This window comes from Musca vetustissima, unplaced genomic scaffold, assembly GCF_032173495.1.
Source record: "Musca vetustissima isolate MV318-11 ecotype Yass unplaced genomic scaffold, APGP_CSIRO_Mvet_v1 utg3682, whole genome shotgun sequence".
Taxonomy (NCBI): domain Eukaryota; kingdom Metazoa; phylum Arthropoda; class Insecta; order Diptera; family Muscidae; genus Musca; species Musca vetustissima.
The window spans coordinates 55,859-75,391 of NW_026879861.1; the positions used below are offsets into that span (position 1 = coordinate 55,859).

Genomic DNA, 19,533 nt, shown 5'->3' on the forward strand with positions numbered 1-19,533 from the left:
TACAAATTTTGTCATTTTTCACACAAAAGACGGGGCCCATTTAACCCTCTATATATTGACCGATCTTTATGAAATCAGACATTCTCATTCTTTGGCCCGATATCCTTCTCAATGTAAAATTTCGCGATGTTCGGACCATAATTGTGGCCTCTGGAGCGACCAGAAAAAGCGACAAAAATTTAGTATTTGGTCCATTTCATCAATAGGGGCCTTCATTTGGCAGAACCCATCCTACAAGCAAAATTTCGTGAAGATTGGTCCATAACTGTGGCCTGTATCGTGTTTACAAATTATAATGGACAGACGGACGGACACAACTGTCTAGATCGACTCAGCTAGTCGAGATATGACGATCGGTATACTTAATGGTGGGTCTAGGACTAACTTTTGGGGCTGCACAAAGCTATAATACCCTGACAACATAGTTGTGTAGGGTATAAATATAGCAGAGACCCCTCGAAGTTATTCTACTTATTAATTGAATTTCTCTATGTATTTATTTAATACACAGAGAAAAGGTTTCTTCTATATATGGAAGACCTCTGCAGCTTCTCTATGTATAGAAGAAGTCTTCTAAAAAATTGAAAATCCGACACAAACCAAGATATTCAAAACGATTGTTTTTTTTGTGCTGCCCCGATCGAAGTGCAAAAGGTTTTTCGTCAATGGATTTCAGGGAATGAACAAATGTATAAATCATTCAATTTTCTATATCGAGAATATATCTTTCATTAACCAATATAAATACTATTATACATTAATGGACTCTTTATTAAGAAAATCTCTTTCAAATAATCCACCTTTCCACTACCTCTACGTAATCGTTGTATCCTCAGAGCACCCGAAACCTATATCTTGCAATTCTTTTAATTCATACACATAAGCTATTTTGTCATTTCACCTTGGTTTCCTACCCATATCCTTATATAAAAGGCGGATTGTAACTGAGTTGCAGTTGCAGTGAGGCCATCATTTCGTACACCCATACCGTAGACGTATTATGATCGATAAAGCGGATACCAAAGCCTTATTTCGACTACATTTTATTGCCTGGCGTATTTTGGGTATGTCACCTCCGGAAAAATATCGCCAACTATATTGGCTATATTCGTTGGTGTTGAACACCCTCGTTACCGTTGCTTATCCCTTGCACTTGATGATTGGCCTATTAACTAGTTCCACCTTATACGAGATTATACAAAATGTTGCTATAAACTTCACAGCCGGTGTTTGTGCCATGAAAACGATTGCCATTTGGTGGCGTTTCAAACAGGTCGATGTTATGTTTGAAATAATTCAGAGACAGGATCAACGTTTTACCAGCCACGAAGAGATTGCATATCTTCGAAAAGAAGTATATCCTCCGGTTAGGCGTATAATTTTACTATTTACCATATTGTGTACATTTATTGGAATTTCGGGAGAATCAGCAGTGGTGGTAACTGGCCTATTGGGTAATTGGAATTTAATGTACAAGGCCTATTTCCCGTTCGATGTGTTTGCCAGTACGAAAAATTACATCATCGCCCATTTGTATCAATTCATTGGCATTTCCTATTTGATATTACAAAATGTGGTCAATGACACTTTTGGGGCCTCCCATCTCTGTCTGCTACGAAGTCTAGTGCGTATGTTAAATATTCGTGTCACGAAAATTGGCCACGATTCCGAGAAGAGTTTGGCCGAAAATAATTTAGAGCTTGTGGAGTGTATAAAGGTGCATAAAGACCTATTGGAGTAAGTTAGACCGCCCTTTTGGTTTCTAATATAACCTTTCCAAATTTCTCTTCTAGATATCGCCGCCAATTGGAAGAAATCATTTCGGTATATATGTTCTTTCAAATATTAATTGCCGCTCTGAATATGTGTGTCGTGTTGGTTTTTATTATTCTCTTTGTGAGGGACATCTTCACATTGGCCTATTATGTCTCCTATTTGACATCGATGATTTTCGAAATTTTGCCCAGTTGTTATTATGGCACGTTGTTGGAAGATGAATTTGAAGATTTAGCCTATGCTTTGTTCTCGTGTAATTGGTCAGATCAAAATAAGGAATTTAAGAAGAATCTTCGTATTGTTGCGGAGCAAGCTAAGCGTCGGATTTATGTTACAGCCTGGTTATTTCGCATCAATAATAATGCATTTATTATTGCTTGTAAAAATGCCTACACTCTATTCGCATTGGTCATGAACATGAAGTAATCTGAGTGGAGGGAAGGATATAATTGGCGATTTGTTTGAAATTCATAAATGTTCTGCACAGTATCATCAGGAAAATATTAATTAGAAAATAAAGGCACTGCAATTTAATATATATATATATATATATATATGAGAAGGTGGTTTAATCCACACCTTCATTTAACGTTTATTTATTTATTTTTTTGAAAATGCTCTTTTTATGGGACTTAAAAAAATATTTAAAAAAAGTCCACTTCTTTATGGGACTTTAAAAAATATTTTTTTTATAAATTCATGCCTTCAAGTACTACAAAACCAATTATATAAATAGTCCACACCTTCATTAACATTAAAAAAAAAATATTTTTTTTAAATCCACGCCTTCACTAAAGTTTGAAAAACTTTTTTTTATAAAATTTACGTCTTAATGGAACTTTAAAAAATATTTAAAAAAAAATTTTTAAAAAAAATCTTTAAATAAAATCACGCCTTCGTTGAGCTTTGCAGGCTCCTTAAGAGATATTCAATTACTTGAAGTACCCACATAGAACTTCTATAAAAACACTGCCAATTTGAGGTATCTACTGATTGCTGACCTCTCCATTTCAGAAGTCTTTTATAAAAGGAAGACGCTTTATGATGCCTTTCCAAGATAGAATAAGGTTCAAGAAGCCTTCTCTGGTTAAAATATCCCCTTAGGAGACCCTACAAGATGTCACATATAGATGGAAAACACCAAAAAAGTTATCTATAGATAGAAGATCCCCCTGAGAGGTCTTCTATTTATAGAAGTCCCCCAAAAGGGTATTCCATTTGTAGAAGCCCTCAAGAGATATTTAATCTATAGAGAACCGCTAAGAGGTAGTTTACCTGCAGATAAATACATAAAGAGATAGAAATAGCCACCAGACGATAGAAGAAGACATAACGAGACCTCCCAATAATTAAGGTACTCTTAAGAGATCTTCCCTAGATAAAGTTCCCATCAAGAGGTATTTTAACTAAGTTTTGTTAAGATAGAAAAGTAGCCGTCAATATGTCAATTATCGATTGAAACCCATAAAGATTTCTTTTCTTGAGAGAAGACCGCCTATAAGGCCAATTGAAGTACCTTCAAGAGTTTTTCTTTAGATAAATGCCCCTTAAGAGGTATTGTAATGATGGAATACCTTTGAATAAGTTCTGTCAAGATAGAATAAGAACCCTCAAGAGGTCTATTATCTATAGAAACCACATAAGAGGTATTCTATTGATAAATCATCGTCTGCGAGGTCTTTTGACAATTAAGTCCATGAGGACTTTCCTAAATAAAATTTATCACAAGTGGTATTCAAAAGAAGACATCATATGAAGAAGTCCTGCTTAGATAGAAGAGTAGCTCCCTCAAAAGGTATTTTATATATAGAAGTCCCTTATAAAATCTTCATTGGAAAAATCGCCTTCTAAGGTGTCTTCTATTAATTGAAGATAGAATAACTTTGAATAAGTTCTGTCAGAATAGAGGAGTAGACCTGAGGAGGTCTGTTATCTATAGAAGGCTCCTAAGACATCTCCTATTTTTGGAAGACCGTCTATCTAAGAGGTATTTCTTTAAGGTAAGTACCCTTAAAAGGTCTTCCCTAGTTAATATACCCTTCAAAAAGTATTCTAAACATAGAAAAAATATGAAGAAGTTATATCAGGATAGAAGATCCTTGAAATGGTCTTCTTCGGATGGAAAACGCTTTTAACATCTCGTAGGTATATTATATAGATTGTTGGTTTAAGAGATCATTATTTATAGAAGACCCTAAGACCATCCCTTTATAGAAGACTTCCTTTCGAAAAGTCTTCTATAAAAGGAAGGAAGGGGTTTTAAGGTGGAAGAATCTTCAAGAAGTCTTCTGTGGATAAACGTTCTACAAAATAGAAGAGCAGCCTCAAAAGGTCTATTATCTATAGATGACCATCTATGGTATTCTCCAGATGGGATCTTCTATAAATAATACCTGCTGCGGGAGGGGTTGTGTAGATAGAAAGCCCTTAAAGGCGTCATCTATATGCAGAATATCATCCAAGAGGTTTTTCCAAGTGACATCAGATCTTTTCAAATGACAGAAGGTTGATAGAATAGATTTCAAGAGGTCTGTTGTTCATGAAAGACACATAAGTTTTTTTTATCAAAAAATATTCTCAAGAGGTATTATTTTTATTGAAGTATCATCAAGAGGTCTTTCAGAGAAAAAATCTTGTTAAGAGGTATTATAAGGACAGATTACCTTTCAAGAAGTTCTGAAAGATACAGGAGTTGCCACTTATTAACCCCTTATTTGTTAGAACATCATCTATGATATTCTCCACTTGAGAAACGTCTTCCCAGCTCATCCACAAATAGAAAATGCTGCAGGAGTTATCAGGAGCCATTGTATATATAGAAGGCCCTTAATAATTATTTCTATATGCAGAATATTATTCAAGATTTCTTTATTTGTAGATGATCCCAAAAAAGGATTCCGTAGATAGAATATATACTAGATGTCTTGAATAGATATAAGAGTCTTAAGAGGTCTTCTATAGTTAGAGGGTTTCTCGAGAAACGTAAACCCCTTTTCTTGTTCTACAGCTTTTCTATATAAATCAGACCCTTTTGTATGCTTCTTATAACGAAACTCTGCAGATTGAAATATTATTTTTTTATATAAACAGTCCTTTATGGAAATTTCAATTTTGTTGGTTTTTACATGGCTTTTATTTCAAAGGCATTAGCAATTCCTTTCAACTCATACCACAATTTTAAAACTTATGTTGAACATTTTTAAGGTGTTTCCTTGTTCTCACCTAAAAAAAAACTTCAGAAACAACCTTGAAATTATGGAAAATTATGTTCAAACTTTTCGAAGAGGAGTTTCCAGGTAGTTTTCTTGGGGGCGGTACTACAAAAATGATTCCCACAACACCAAGAATTCTCCTGAGAAACTTTATCAAATATAATGATGTCCTTACATAAAATTAGGATCACTTGATATTTATCAGTCGGGAGATTAGTTTCATTATTCGTCATGACGTCTAAGCCAAAATTAAATACGAAATCTTTGTTTTGGGCCCATTTCGCCTGTTGGCCAATACTTGGAATGATGGCACCACCGCACACCAAATATAAAACTCTCTATTGGATGTATTCCTTTGTGGTTGTCACCACACTTATGATTGGATATCCATTGCATCTAATATTGGGCCTCATTTCGAGTTCATCCCTTAAGGAGTTAATGCAAAGCCTTAGCATTACCCTCACCTCGACAGTGTGTTCGATAAAAACAATAGCAATTTGGTGGCGCCTCGACAAAGTTGCAGATATGTTTACCATAATACGACGACAAGATGAACGTTTACGTTCCGCCGAAGAAGTCGAGTACATGAAAACGATTGTATATCCTCAAGTGAGATTTGTCATTCGGCTATTCTATGTGATATGTGCGTTCCTAAGTCTTTTCGGTGAATTATCATTGATTGTTTCGGGTCTATTGGGTAATTGGCGTATTCAATATAAGGCCTATTTTCCTTTCGATCCCAATGCCAATACGAAGAATTATGTGTATGCCCATATGTATCAGCTGATTGGAGTAAATTATACATTGCTACAAAATCTTGTCAATGATACCTTTGCCTCATCGCACTTGGCTTTGTTGAGAGGGCAGGTGAAAATGTTGGCGCGACGTGTGGCTAAAATAGGGCATGATCCGCGCAAGAGTCAGAGGGAGAATAATCAACAGCTATTGGAATGTATTCGAGACCATAAGGATCTATTGGAGTAAGTTTTTTGAAAAAAGTAAAAAAAGAGGCATAAAACAATCCTTTTCTCTTTTCCTATTTAGATACCGCCAAATCCTCGAACAAATCATATCGGTTTATATGTTTTTCCAAATACTTTTGTGTGGCCTAAATATGTGTGTCATCCTGGTGTATATGGTTATATTTGTTCGCAATGACATTATCACATTATCGTATTACTCCACTCATCTGATTGGTGTCATGTGTGAGATATTACCAAGCTGTTATTATGGTACCCTGCTGGAGGATGCCTTTCAAGATATTGCCCAATCGTTGTTCTATTGCAATTGGATGGATCAAAATTTGGAATTTAAGAAAAATCTACGAATTTTTATTGAAAACTCCTCGCGTCGTATCTATGTCACCGCCTGGCTATTTCGTATTAACAATAATGCGTTCATTGTGGCTTGTAAGAATACGTATACCCTGTTCGCACTCATCATGAATTTGAAATAAAATTGTGCAAATTAAAATTATAATTTTGAGGATGCATGGTTTTTAAAAATATAAAGGTAATATAAGATAGTAACATTTTCGAAGGAAATTCTCCAGATGGTTTTTAAATATTCTGTAGAATAAAATCCCTTGCGGAAGAGGGTTTCTATACGTAAAAGGCTTTTCCGGACGTGTTTCATGTGCTGATGACCCTTCGAAGGTATTCTTCTCAATAACATATTTTGAAAGGTCCCTTCTATCGATAAATAAAACTGAGATAAACAAAAGGACTTCTATAAACTGAAGGCCTTTCAAGCTTATAATAATAGAAGGCTTGTCGCAGGCCTTCTATATAAAAACCCCCTCTAAGAGATGTTTAAGATATAAAAAGCTCTTCAAAAAGAGGTTTTGTTTAAGATAGGACAATCTACAATAGGTATACTGAAAAAAAAATTCAGAAGGGCTTCTATAGCAAAATCGTCCTTTCCAGTTGTCTTCTATAGAAGAAGGCATTAAGAGGCCTTTATAAACAGAAATTAAGACAAGGCCTTCTACTAGAAATATTTTATACAAAAGCAGAAGGCCTATAAACGGTATTCTTTAAAGAAAAATGGTCATGGTCATTCAAGAGACCTTTATAGAAGGCCTAGACTATGCTTCAAGGAGGTTATCATATAGAAAAAAGTCTTTTTAAGAGGTATTCTATAGATGAAAGGCATTTCAAGTGGTCTTCTATAGACCGAACATACATGCCATCGTCTATAAATAATAAATTCTACTATAGAAAAATAATATGGAGAGGTTTTTTGATATAGAAAACACTTTATTATTTATTCGGATTATAGAAAGAAGACCCCTTAGAGGTATTCTATCTGTAGAAGATCCTTAGACTGCATCAAAAAGTCTTCTAGATTTTTATATATTTATATAATACCCGTCAAGGTGACTTCCAAAGGTCTTCGGTAAGTAGAAGATCCCTCCAAGAGGTCGTCTGTAGTAGATACTTCAACATGCCTTCTGTGAATTAAATAACCTTCAGCAGATAGATAGATAGAATACCAGTCAAGAGTTCTCCTGTAAGTAGCAGACGCTCTTTAACCGAGGTTGCCATCTCCCCATAACGTAAGGAGAGCGTACATCCTATAATCCGGATTATGGAGGGTTAGTAATGTAGGAAAACTCAAGAGGTATTTTGTAGGTAAACAGAATACCTTTCAAAAGATATTCTGTAAGTATAAAGCCCTTCATGAGGTCCTTTGTATATAAAAGGATTTTTAAGAGGTCTTCTGACTATATGGCCTCCGGATTTAAAACGCCCTGCATTCTATTGAAAAAAACTCTAAAAAAATCTGAAAAAAATCTGCTATCTATAAAGGATCTCTTGAAAGCTCCGCTCTACATGTTTTTAGAACACCTCTTAAAGACACTGATATCTATAGAAGACCTCTTAAAGGGTGTTCTGCCTACATAATATCTCTTGGGAGAAAGATCTCTTGCAAACCATTTATAGAAGACTTTTGAAGGATCTTCTATCTTCAGAAGGCTATTTGCAGGATCTTCTATCTTTAGAAGGTCTTCTGCAGGGTCTTCTTCTTTTGGAATGTCTTTTTCGGGGTGATCTGTCTTAAGAAGGCCTTTTCCATGGTCTTCTATATGTTTTCCTTGAGGGCTTTACATATTTAAAGTAGACCTCTTTTAAAATAAATATATCAGACCTCTAGGCCTTACTGTATGTAATAGATTCTTCTCTATATTGAATATACTTCCAGAGATCTTCCCTATTTATAGAATATCTTTTAAAGGGTCTTATATATTTAGAAGGCCTCTTGCAGGGACTTCTAACTTTAGAAGACCTTTTGCAGATTCTTCTATCTTTAGAAGGACTTTTCCAGGATTCTCTATATTTAGAAGATATTTTTTTTTCTATATAAATAAAAAATTTTGAGGGATTTACCAGCTATAGAAAACTTCTTGAAAAGTCAGCTATCTGTAGAAGGCTTATTGAAGTGTCATATATATGTTGTTCATCTCATGAAGGCCCCTATCCATTCTATCGAATACCCCTTGGCATCTTCAAAAGGTCTTCTGTATGTTATATATTCTCCTCTATATAGAAGACACTTCTAGAGGTTTAGAGGTCTTCTCTATACTGGTATCTATTTATAGAATATATTTTAAATTATCTTATATATTTAGAAGGTCTTTTACATGGTCTTTTAACTATAGAAGATATTTTGTAGGTTCTTCTATCTTTAGAAGGTCTTTTACAGGATTTTCTATATTTAGAAGATCTATCTTAAAACAGGTCTACATTTTAAAATGTAGACCTGTTTTAAGATAAATATAACAGATCTCTGGACTTCTTCAAAAGGTATTCTTTATATAGAAGACATATTAATAGGTCTCCTGTTTTTAGAATACTCTTCAAGAGATGTTTTGTATGTAAGATACGCATACAATTGTCTTTATAACCAAATATTAATGAGACCCTATGTGGAAATAGAGTTGATTTTTAACATTTTTAATGGGTTTTGGGATGTACATTTTGGAGGTACAAATTTCAAAAAAAAAGAAATGAATTACCAAATTTTCAAATTTTAAATATTCATTTCAAAAGAAGGCGATACACTAAAGTGTTATATCACCATTAGCCAACCCACCCTCACCTGCTCACAACCTCAATTTAATTAAATTTTAATTATTTCCAAAAGGTTTATAATTGCTGGGAGATTATTAAATAATACGATATTGTCATGTTTTAAATAAATGACAAATAATAATTAAAATTATGTGCGGTGTGTGGATGTGGGTGGATGTTGCATATAAAAGGTGTCCTGCAAACAGGAAACCTTAATCAGTTGTAAACATTTCCATAAACCTGTTACATGATGTGTTTCTTTGGCCAATGCACAGTTGTCGCAATCACAAAATTTTTGGCCAAAATTATTTTTTTGAAGTTTCATATTTTTATAATTTTTTTGCGCGGAATAATAAAAAACACTTCAAACCATCCGTAAATAATTGGTTTTTCTAAATACCATTAATAGCCGCTCGTTGGTGTAATGCTGAAGTTGAAAATTTTTTGTATAAAAAATAGAACAGCCTGTGTGCTGAAAAATATATACTTTTTGGTGTGCTGTGTGGTCGAATGGGTATACGAAATTCAGACCAAAGTTATTATGAATCTGGAAGCTGATAATAAGTGCTTTCATAATATATAAAGAAAGAACGAAGAAAGTTGTAATATCTGGGTAGGGAGATAAAAGATTGTGTGTATATTGAAAATTATTTTTTAAAAATATTTTTGAAATCTTCTTAAACTTTAGAAAAAATGTAAAAATATCGTCTCCTCCAAAAAATTTTTGGAAGCTGGCAGGGGTATGTACTATCATATTCAGATGAAATATTTTGCCTTATTTTGCCTTTTTTAGAAAAAAATGTATTTTTCTACTTTAAGTTGAGTGAAATTTTTTATAAATTGATGTTTTTATTGTATATAGTATTGAACTGAAAATGTGGGATAAAGAAAAAGTTTCATCCGATTTTTCTTAAAATTGATATTTAAGGTTTTAATAGTATAAAAAACATTTCTGCAACATTTTTTGAAAATTGGCCCACACTGTGACATAGCCGTACCGTCCGATTTAAGATATTTTAAAGATGCTGCTGAATGCAGAAACAAAATATATAAAAATGACAGATTATTACACGCTATTTAATAGAGCAATGGATACATCTGATCCACTTATATCATCTATACGCCTAAACGCCCACTTACAAGAAAGAAAGCGGTTAAACCTGCCATCTGAAGTAATCGAATTGTTAGTTTGTGAACTAAACTGTGAATTACGGCCCGCGAATGATACTGGTTGTGATGAAACCACAGATGAAGAATTCGAAAAAGAATATGGCGATGAAAATATAGTTCTGGAAATCAAAATATCTACATATATTCAATAATTAATTAATTTAAAACTTAATAGAGTTCCTTTATTTTCTTTACTTAATAGTATAAAACAACCTTCTTAAGCCTGTTTTAAGTCATACTTTTATAAAAAGAGTAAATTTTGAATTATGTTTACCGCATTTTATTTTGTTTTACAACTCATGTTTGTACTAAAACATCACATTTTGTACCCTATCATTTGTATGCCTTTGCATATCTAAAAACCTAATAAATAGTACTATATTGTACCTTATGATTGCAGAAACGCGTTTTAACGGATTTGCAATAAATATTAATATTATTATAATAAATATTAATCTATTTATAAACGAAAAGTATACATTATGTTGTATTAAATAATTTTGGCCAAAAAAAATTGAATTGGGACAACTGTGAAATGGCGACAATGGACAACGGATTAAATACCAAATTTCTCTCTTTCGGGCACATTTTATTTGTTGGTGTGTGTTGGGCATGAAGCCTGCGGAAAAATATAGGCTCTATTCGTTTTTCATTAATCTTATGGTGACCATTGGATATCCAATACATTTAATGTTGGTTCTCCTTTCAAGTCTCTCATTATATGAAGTAGTTCACAATGTGGGCATCACTTTAACTAGGATGAATTTCAAGATTTGGCTTATTCGCTATTCCAATGCAAATGACCCGATCAGGATATTTCGTTTAAGAAAAATCTACGCATCTTCGTGGAACAGGCACTGCATGGAATTTATGCGATCGCATGGCTATTTCACATAAATAATATTTCGTTTTTAATCGCTGTTGAGGGTGCCTATTCGATATTTTCACTTATAATGAAAATGCACTGAACAATTGTGGAAAGTTTTTCAGTGCTATTCTAATAAGGAATTATTATTTTATTACCTTTAATTGTATTGTAAAATTGGAAATGACATGGAAATAAAATTGAAAATATTTTTAGTGTTATATGGTTGTTGTTTTTTATTTCGAACTACAAAACATGAGGATTTAGAACCTAAACCACGCAGTCAGATTTGTTGTGTTACCATTTCAAGACATCATTCCATGAAAACGGACAGCGGTTTAAATACCAGATACCGCTTTAGGACACATTTCATTTGTTGGCGTGTATTGGGAATGATGCCGCCGAAGAAGTATAGACCTCTCTATTGGCTCTACTCTTTACTCATCAATCTGCTGGTAACCATTGGCTATCCCCTGCATTTAATATTAGGTCTATTCACCAGCACCTCAATATATCAGATTATCGAAAATGTGGGCATCACTTTAACCTGTACGGTATGCTCGATGAAAACATTTGCAATTTGGTGGAGATTCAATGATATCGACAGAATGTTCGACATCATCAAACGGCAAGATGAACATACCAGTGCGGGCGAACAGACGGAATATATGAAACGAAAAGTATATCCTCCGATCCGAGCTCTCATCTATCTGTTTTATGTGCTATGCAGTGTAATACCCCTGGCAGCGGAAATTGCAATTATCGTAAGTGGTATAGGTGGCACTTGGTTACACATCTATCTGGGTTATTTCCCATTTGATACGTTCGCCTCGACGATGAGCTATACAATTGCTAATATCTATCAATTTTTCGGCCTTGTTTTTACGGTCACACAAAATTTGGTCAATGATACATTTGCCGGTACCCATTTAATGCTGCTGAGTGGTCAGGTCCATTTGTTGGGAATGCGTGTATCGAATATTGGTTATGATCCGCAGAAATCACAAGCGGAAAATAATCAAGAATTGCTGGATTGTATTCGTGATCATTTGGATTTGTTGGAGTAAGTAGAATTGGAAAGTTGAAAATGGGATAAAATGTTATAGAAAATAGTTTGAAAAATTTTCTATCGACAGAATATCTCCTAAAAGACTTTATTTTTAAAGAAGTTATTTTAGAAGAAATAATGTTTATAAGGTATATGAACAGAAGGTATGAATGATATTTTATACGTAGAGAACCTTTTGAAGGCCCTACTATCTACAGGAGACATCCGGTAGGACGACCTGATGCAGTGTATCGTCTTCATAAAGAATCATCCATCCAAAAAAGTTCTCTTGCAGGTTCTGCTATCTTTTAAAGGTGTATTAAGGATTTATTTATTTATAGAACAAATTATGAAGTCTCCTATATCTATAGAATAACTTTTAAAGGGTCTTCCATCATATAACCATAAAACACTTCCTGAATATTGTCCTACCTATAAAATTACAAGGCGTTTTTTTAAGTAGGAAAGCATTTCGGTATGCCCTCTAGCTATATGAAACCTTGTAAAGGGTTTTCTATATATCGCAGACTTCTTCTGCCCATAGAAGATCTCTTAAATAATAATCGTGAATGGTCTTCTATCTGTAGAAGCCCTATCGAAGAGATTTCTATCTTTAACAGAACTCTTGAAATGCTTTATTTGTATTGAACGCCTTTTGATGAAGGGTACAATTTTGAGGGCCAATATTTCAGGATGTATTCAATAAATAGAACCCCTTTTAAAAGTTAATCTATCCAAATATTCTACCTATGAAAGGTCTTCCTGATACGTATTTTGTACTATGGAAGACCTCTCGAAGCATTTTTGGCAGGTCTTCCAGCTAGGACATTCTAGGTAAGAAATGAGTTTCCATCTGCCCTCTCGAAGTGTATGTTTCTATGTATTGATGAACTAAAAACACCTATTCTATCCATAGAAGCTTCGCTGAAGCATATTCTGTATGTAAAAGACCTCTTGGTGCGTTTCAGTATATTGAAGGCAATTCGGAAAGTCTATATATATATATATCACCAATTAAAAAAAATCAAAAGACCTTTAAAAACTCTTGAAGGTCCTCTATGTTTATTCTACAAATAAAAAATCACTTGAAGGGAATTTTACATATAGAAAACCTCTTGAAGGGTCTTTTACGTTCAGAGGACCTCTGGATTGGTTTTATAAATATAGAAGACCTCTTAGATGATCTTTTATGTATTGAAGGCCTATTAAAGGATATTTTACATATAAAATACCTCTTGACCACGTATACAATACCTCATGAAGTGTCTTATACGTATAAAAATCCTCTTGAAGGCTCTTATATAAAAGGCTCTGTATAAAAGAACTCATCTACATCTAACAGAACTCTTGAAGGTTTTTCTATTATTTTGAAACACTATTGAAGGGTATTCTGATTATATAATACGGGAACTATATTCTTTTAAAGGTTATGTGATGGGAAGTCCTCTTGAAAGTTCCATCATCTATAGAGGACTTTTTAGACCTATCTCTAAAGGCATCGAAAAAAAAACCTTTTTATAGTCTGCTATAAAAAAAAATCTGTTTTTTATAGAAGACCTACTGAAAAGGTTTCCTATTTATAGAAATCCTTTGAAAAAATGTTCTATCTATAGAATTCCTCTTGAAAACTGTATCTATAGAGAACCTCTTGAATAGTTTTCTACCCACACACAACCAATTTCTGGGTCTTGATATATCCTATATCTATGAAAGACCTCATTATGGTTCCTTTACCTATAGAGTAAATACATTTTTGAACTGTTTTCTATTGAAGTCATTCTTGAATAAAATAAATATTAAAATATCATGTTACTATAGAATTCCTCTGAAGGGCTTCTGCCTATATATATATACCTTCTGAATTGTCTTCTATCCATAGGCAGCCTATTGATGGGTCTTGATGCATCTTCTATCAATGGAAGAGCTCTTAAAAGGTTCCTGTTCCTATAGAGTACCTCTTAAAAACACTTTTGAAGTGTCTTCTATAGAAGACATCTTGAAGGTTATAGAATTGCTCTGAAGGGCTTCTGCCTATATATACCTCCTGAATTGTCTTCTATCCATAGGCAGCCTATTGTTGGGTCTTGATGCATCTTCTATCAATGGAAGAGCTGTTAAAAAAATATAAAAACACTTTTGAACCTATAGAAGTCATCTTGAAAGTTTTTTTCTATATAATATAATCTACCTATAGAATTTCTCTTGATGGTTTCTGCCTATATATGGTCTCCTGAATGCTCTTCTTCTATCTAAGGAAATCTCCATGATAGGTATTATATCAATAGAAGATATATTCTAGGATTTGCTATGTACTGAAAACTTCTTTAAATATTTTCTAGATAAAGGAAAGCTTTTGCAGAATGTTATATTTGTAGAAAATCTATCAGAAGTCTACAAGCTCTACAAGCAAGAAAGGTTTTTTATTTATAATCTGATATCTGCAGAACAATCACCTAAAAAAACCCTTGAAGAGTCTTTTTTACCTTTTGAAGTACCATTTAAGACCTGTTTTTCATCATCTGAAAAAACGACCCTATATCAACAGAAAACTTCTTGAATATTCTTCTTTGTATAGAAGAATCTTTCACGTTCTGTAGAAGACCTCTTGAAGTATGTATATATATATATGTTGTAGAAGATATATTGAAAGGGTATTTAATATCCTATTGTAGTGGTGTGTATCTAAAGAAGACCTCATGCAAAATCAGATATCTGCAGCACTCTCGTTGAACTGTCTTTTATATATAGAAGGTCTCAGAATATTCAACTAAAATGCCCTCATAAAGAGCCTTTTATATTTTTTTTTACATTTTGAATGTTTATCTATCTATGAAAGACCTCTCGGTGGTTCCTACACTATAAGAACACTTCTTGAAGGCTCTGTAGAAGGCCCTTTTAAGCTGTACTTAAGCTGTGGAAGACATTTTGAAAGCATATTTGTTTATCGGTAGAATATCTATTGGTATTGTGGATCGCCTAAAATGCCTTATATCTATATATCTTCTCTGGAAGAACTTTTAAAATATCTTCTATCTATAGAATATATTTTGTAAGATATTTTTTAAACAGAAGATTTCATGAGATTTATTGTATGGGCACAAAACATTTAAAGAAGGAGAACCTGCTAATATTTTAAATCCATTATGCATTTTGAAAAAAAAAATTAACCCAATTTCTATTCACAGATATCGACGCAAGGTAGAAGATATCATTTCGCTCTATATGCTCTTTCAATTGGTTTTCGCAAGTGTAAATATGTGTGTGACCTTGGTGTTTATGTTACTCTTCGTAAAGGATGTCATTACAATGACCTATTATGGCTTCTATTTTGTCGGAATGATATTTGAAGTATTACCAAGCTGTTATTTTGGAACCATTCTGGAGGATGAATTTCAGGATTTGGCCTATTCGCTATTTAAATGTAATTGGCCCGATCAGGATGCCAGATTTAAGAAAAATCTACGCATTTTCGTGGAACAGGCATCGCATCGAATTTATGTTACCGCATATTTATTTCGCATCAATAATATTTCATTTTTAAGCGTTGTCAAGGGTTCATATTCGATATTTCGCTGATATGGAAAATGAATTAAAATTTTTAAGATTTGAATTTTGTGAAATAAAAACGTATTGAAATATACTTGTTTTATTTTGTTCATTTCTTTTGTCTATTTTTAAAATGGATTATTTTAATATTAATTCCATGCCAACCCACCCATTTGACTATCCCACAAAGAATGGATCTATAGCCTCTTGTTTCCTATTACTAAATGAAAATGTTAATTATTATAAATTTACATTTGTTGTAATGTCCATGTACCTAAATGGGAAATTAATTCCCCTATTGTAAATTAGAAATTATTTATTTCAATATGCACAGTGTGTATGTGTGTTTGGCCATCTAAGTGTGTGTATGTGTGTTAAACCATTCTGCGCTTTTTTGGAACCTTAATTATTGTCCATAATCAATAATGAATAGTTAATATTACCAGTGCTATTTTATTCTGCTATACATCGTTTGTAGTTCACTACATCACTATTGTTGTTGCTGTTGTTGTTATTTTGTGCAATTTTGTTTTTTTTTTTTCGTCTACTACAACATGTTGAGTTCAATAAACCCGCAAATGAACTGACAAAATGACTGACCATCATCAACTCCGACACTATGTGGCAATCAAAGTAAACCAGAGAGAGAGAGAGAAAAATAGCGACCGACTGAACACATTACTGGGAACCCGACCCCCATGTGTATTTGTCGGGATGTGACTGTGTGGCCTGCCGCTGACGCTGTAATTCAAATTGCAAACAATTTAAACATAAATAATAAATTAATTTAACTCATTTCATTCACTTAAAGGTGGCTTGTGCAAAAAAACACATCTGACAACTGCTGACAGTCTTTGGTGGGGCTATTTACTGGCACAAATGTACTCCCTCTGAGTAACTTTGGCAAAAAGTAGCCCTTTAAACTGGCTATGATTTTCTGTAAGAAAATATTTATTCAACTGAATAAAATTTTCTACAAAAAAATGTCTACTTAGACTTGCTGAATTGGGGGTTTCATAGGAATATTTATTCAACTGAATAAAATTTTCTACAAAAAATGTCTACTTAGACTTGCTGAATTGGGGGTTTCATAGGAAATTGCTATTCAGCCAGGTTGAATAGTTTTTTTCTGTAAGAATATACTATTCAGTCATGCTGAATATGATTTTCTACTAGATTTTTATTCAACTGGTTTCTTCTATAAGAACATTACTATTAAGCAATGCTGAATAGGATTTTCTATATGAAAGTAACTATTCAGCCGTGCTGAATAAGATTTTTCTATAAAAATTGTTATACAGCAAAGCTGAATCCCTTTTTTCATAAGAAAATTACTACACTTAATACGATTTTCTATATGGAAAATGACTTTTCAGCCGGTCTGAATGTGAATGGAGTATTCATTAAGAAAATTTCTATTTATCCGGGCATAATAGCATAATTTCCTATAAGAAAATTTGCTATTTAGCCTGGCTGAATAAGATTTTCATATCAGAAAATTTATATTTAGTCGGGCTGAATAGGATTTTCTATAAGACAATTACTATTCAGCCGGGCTGAACAAATATTATCATTACTTTTCTTTTTTATAAAAAAAAATATATTCACCAGGGCCGAGCTTACTATGATTTTCCATTAGAAAATGTATATTCCGCCAGGCTGAATATGACTTTCTATATAAAAATTTACTATTCAGTTTTGCTGAATAGAGTTTCTATTAGAAAATTACTATTCAGCTAGGCTATGTATGAGTTTCTATAAACAATGTTAATTAGCGAAAACTCTTCAAAATGTCTTCAATGGATAGAAGACCTGAAAAGGTATTCTGTAGATAAAAAATCCCATCAAGTAGTCATCGATAGATATAGGACTCGTCAGGAAGTTCCCATCCACAGAGACTGAATATGATTTACATTATGGAAAGTAATATTCAGCCGAGATGAATATGATATTGTTAAAAGAATGTTATTCAGCCGGGCTGAATATGATTTCTTTACGAAAATTTCAATTCCGCCGTGCTGAATATGATTTTCTTTACGAAAATTAGTATTCAGCCTATAAGAAAATTGTTGTTGTATTCAACCAGGATGACTATGAGTTTCTATAAGAAAATTTATATTCAGCTAGACAGAATATACTTCTCTTTAAGAAAAAAATATGATTTTCTTTAAGAAAATATCTATTTAGCCAGGCTAAATAGCATTTTCAGTAATAAATATTCAATTCAGCTAAGCGGAATTGTAGTTTCTATAGAAATATAACAATTCAGCTTGGATGAATATAATTTTCTTTTTTGAATATAATAGTATTCAGCCAGGCTGAATATAATAGTATTCAGCCAGGCTGAATACAATTCTCTTTAAAAACATTTCTGTTCTGACTGGCTAACTACGATTTTCTTTAAGAAAATGTCTATTAAGCCAGGCTGAATGGCATTTTCAGTAATAAATATTCAATTCAGCTTATCTGAATTACAGTTTCTATAGAAAACTAACAATTCAGCTTGGCTGAATATAATTTTCTATATGAAAAACTAGCATAGGCCCGCTACGTTGTTAGCGAAACTTTTTATAGTTAAATAAATAAACATTATTTTACCTACGCAATATACTTTTGGATTAAGTACAAATTTGAAACATTTTTATTATAGGTTTTATATCTTAATATGTTTGTTTTAATCTCAGATCTTACTCCGTATTTCTTTCGTACAGAAACGTTAATGCTTCTATCCTACTAAATCGAGTACAAATTACTTATTGTAAGTTTACTGTAAGTTTTCTGTAAGTTTACTATTTTCTCGATCGTCCCGATGGACTGATGTAAAAAGTTCTATAATACTGTGTTAACCTTTTTTGTTCCTTCCGGTAATTTAATACTAATGGTAAAATATCTAGTTCGTTTTAGTACTGATAGTAGTACCCTTATAGTACAAATTACAATTTTGCACAGCGCATCATTTTTTATTCAGAGACCTGCCTTTATAGTGAAGATTTCCATTAAAATTGCAGAAATTTAGTATTTCTGGTGCGTTACGTATTACAAAATACTCAATGGTATTGTCGGTATTTTTAGTATATCCTCATAATAATGATCCAGCCCATTATTCATTACATCAAAAGATCGATCCAATGTGGTTGGAAACATCATTGGAAATATCAGTATTGTTATTTTAGAAAATTTGGAACTTTAGCATTTAAAATTGACTACATTTTAGTACTTGTGATGTTCAGCGGCTTATTGCATAGTTTCACTTATTTGTATTTGAAGTCTCGCCTGTTTTTCACTACACTAGAAATTTTAACCAAAATTCACATAATCATTCGCTGTAGTATAGATTCATGTGGGATTCGAAACTATATTTCATATAACCGTATATATTTCCATTAAACATTTTATTTACCATAGTCAAAGAGTAATACTAAAATTCGGATATCTTTCCCTAACATTTTCTATTTTGTACTTTTTACTAAAAATTAAAAAAAAATACTTTTTTTAATTTGTATAAACAAAATATACATACAAAATTTCAGGACTATACCTCTACCTCTTTTATATCCACCCGTACCGCCGTATACAATGTGCTGTACTTTTTAGTACATTTTAGAAGTTATTAATGCAAAATTTTTATGTATAAATTGTTATTGTCACAGTTCCAGATAATTATTTAATAACAGGTTCCTATCTTCATCCATTCTACCGTATACAATATTTAGTACTTGTATTCGATTCGTATTCTATTTGTTTATAATATACAAAAAATGTTCCCATTCTGTGCAATATTTTGTATTAATGATGCCATTTAGTACGAATTTTCAATAAACCAAGCCTGTTAATTATAGTTGG

General features: G+C 32.8%; 3 protein-coding genes across 3 annotated transcripts in view; all 3 read left to right on the forward strand.

The window, feature by feature from the left end:
• Positions 1-19,533, forward strand: part of LOC133324982 (LIM and SH3 domain protein Lasp) — a gene marked incomplete at its 5' end in the record, with an annotated part of 77,102 nt that overhangs the window by 18,744 nt on the left and 38,825 nt on the right. The window lies entirely within an intron of this gene.
• On the forward strand, positions 1,001-2,202 carry LOC133324977 (odorant receptor 59a-like). The gene is made up of 2 exons (XM_061533802.1): positions 1,001-1,737; positions 1,794-2,202. The coding sequence occupies exons 1-2, from the start codon at positions 1,001-1,003 to the stop codon at positions 2,200-2,202; spliced, it is 1,146 nt and encodes a 381-aa protein (XP_061389786.1).
• Positions 5,295-15,720, forward strand: LOC133324981 (odorant receptor 59a-like). Its single transcript, XM_061533805.1, has 4 exons — positions 5,295-5,968; positions 6,033-6,260; positions 11,407-12,159; positions 15,330-15,720. The coding sequence occupies exons 1-4, from the start codon at positions 5,295-5,297 to the stop codon at positions 15,718-15,720; spliced, it is 2,046 nt and encodes a 681-aa protein (XP_061389789.1).

What these genes read in the sequence shown, in the direction of transcription:
- LOC133324981 (XM_061533805.1), top strand. Translation starts at nt 5,295, where the DNA reads ATGGCACCACCGCACACCAAATATAAAACTCTCTATTGGATGTATTCC. An exon ending in GACCATAAGGATCTATTGGA is followed by an intron (nt 5,969 to 6,032) that starts GTAAGTTTTTTG and finishes TTTCCTATTTAG; the next exon opens with ATACCGCCAAATCCTCGAAC. An exon ending in TTTCAAGATATTGCCCAATC is followed by an intron (nt 6,261 to 11,406) that starts GTTGTTCTATTG and finishes TACCATTTCAAG; the next exon opens with ACATCATTCCATGAAAACGG.
- LOC133324977 (XM_061533802.1), top strand. Translation starts at nt 1,001, where the DNA reads ATGATCGATAAAGCGGATACCAAAGCCTTATTTCGACTACATTTTATT. An exon ending in GTGCATAAAGACCTATTGGA is followed by an intron (nt 1,738 to 1,793) that starts GTAAGTTAGACC and finishes TTTCTCTTCTAG; the next exon opens with ATATCGCCGCCAATTGGAAG.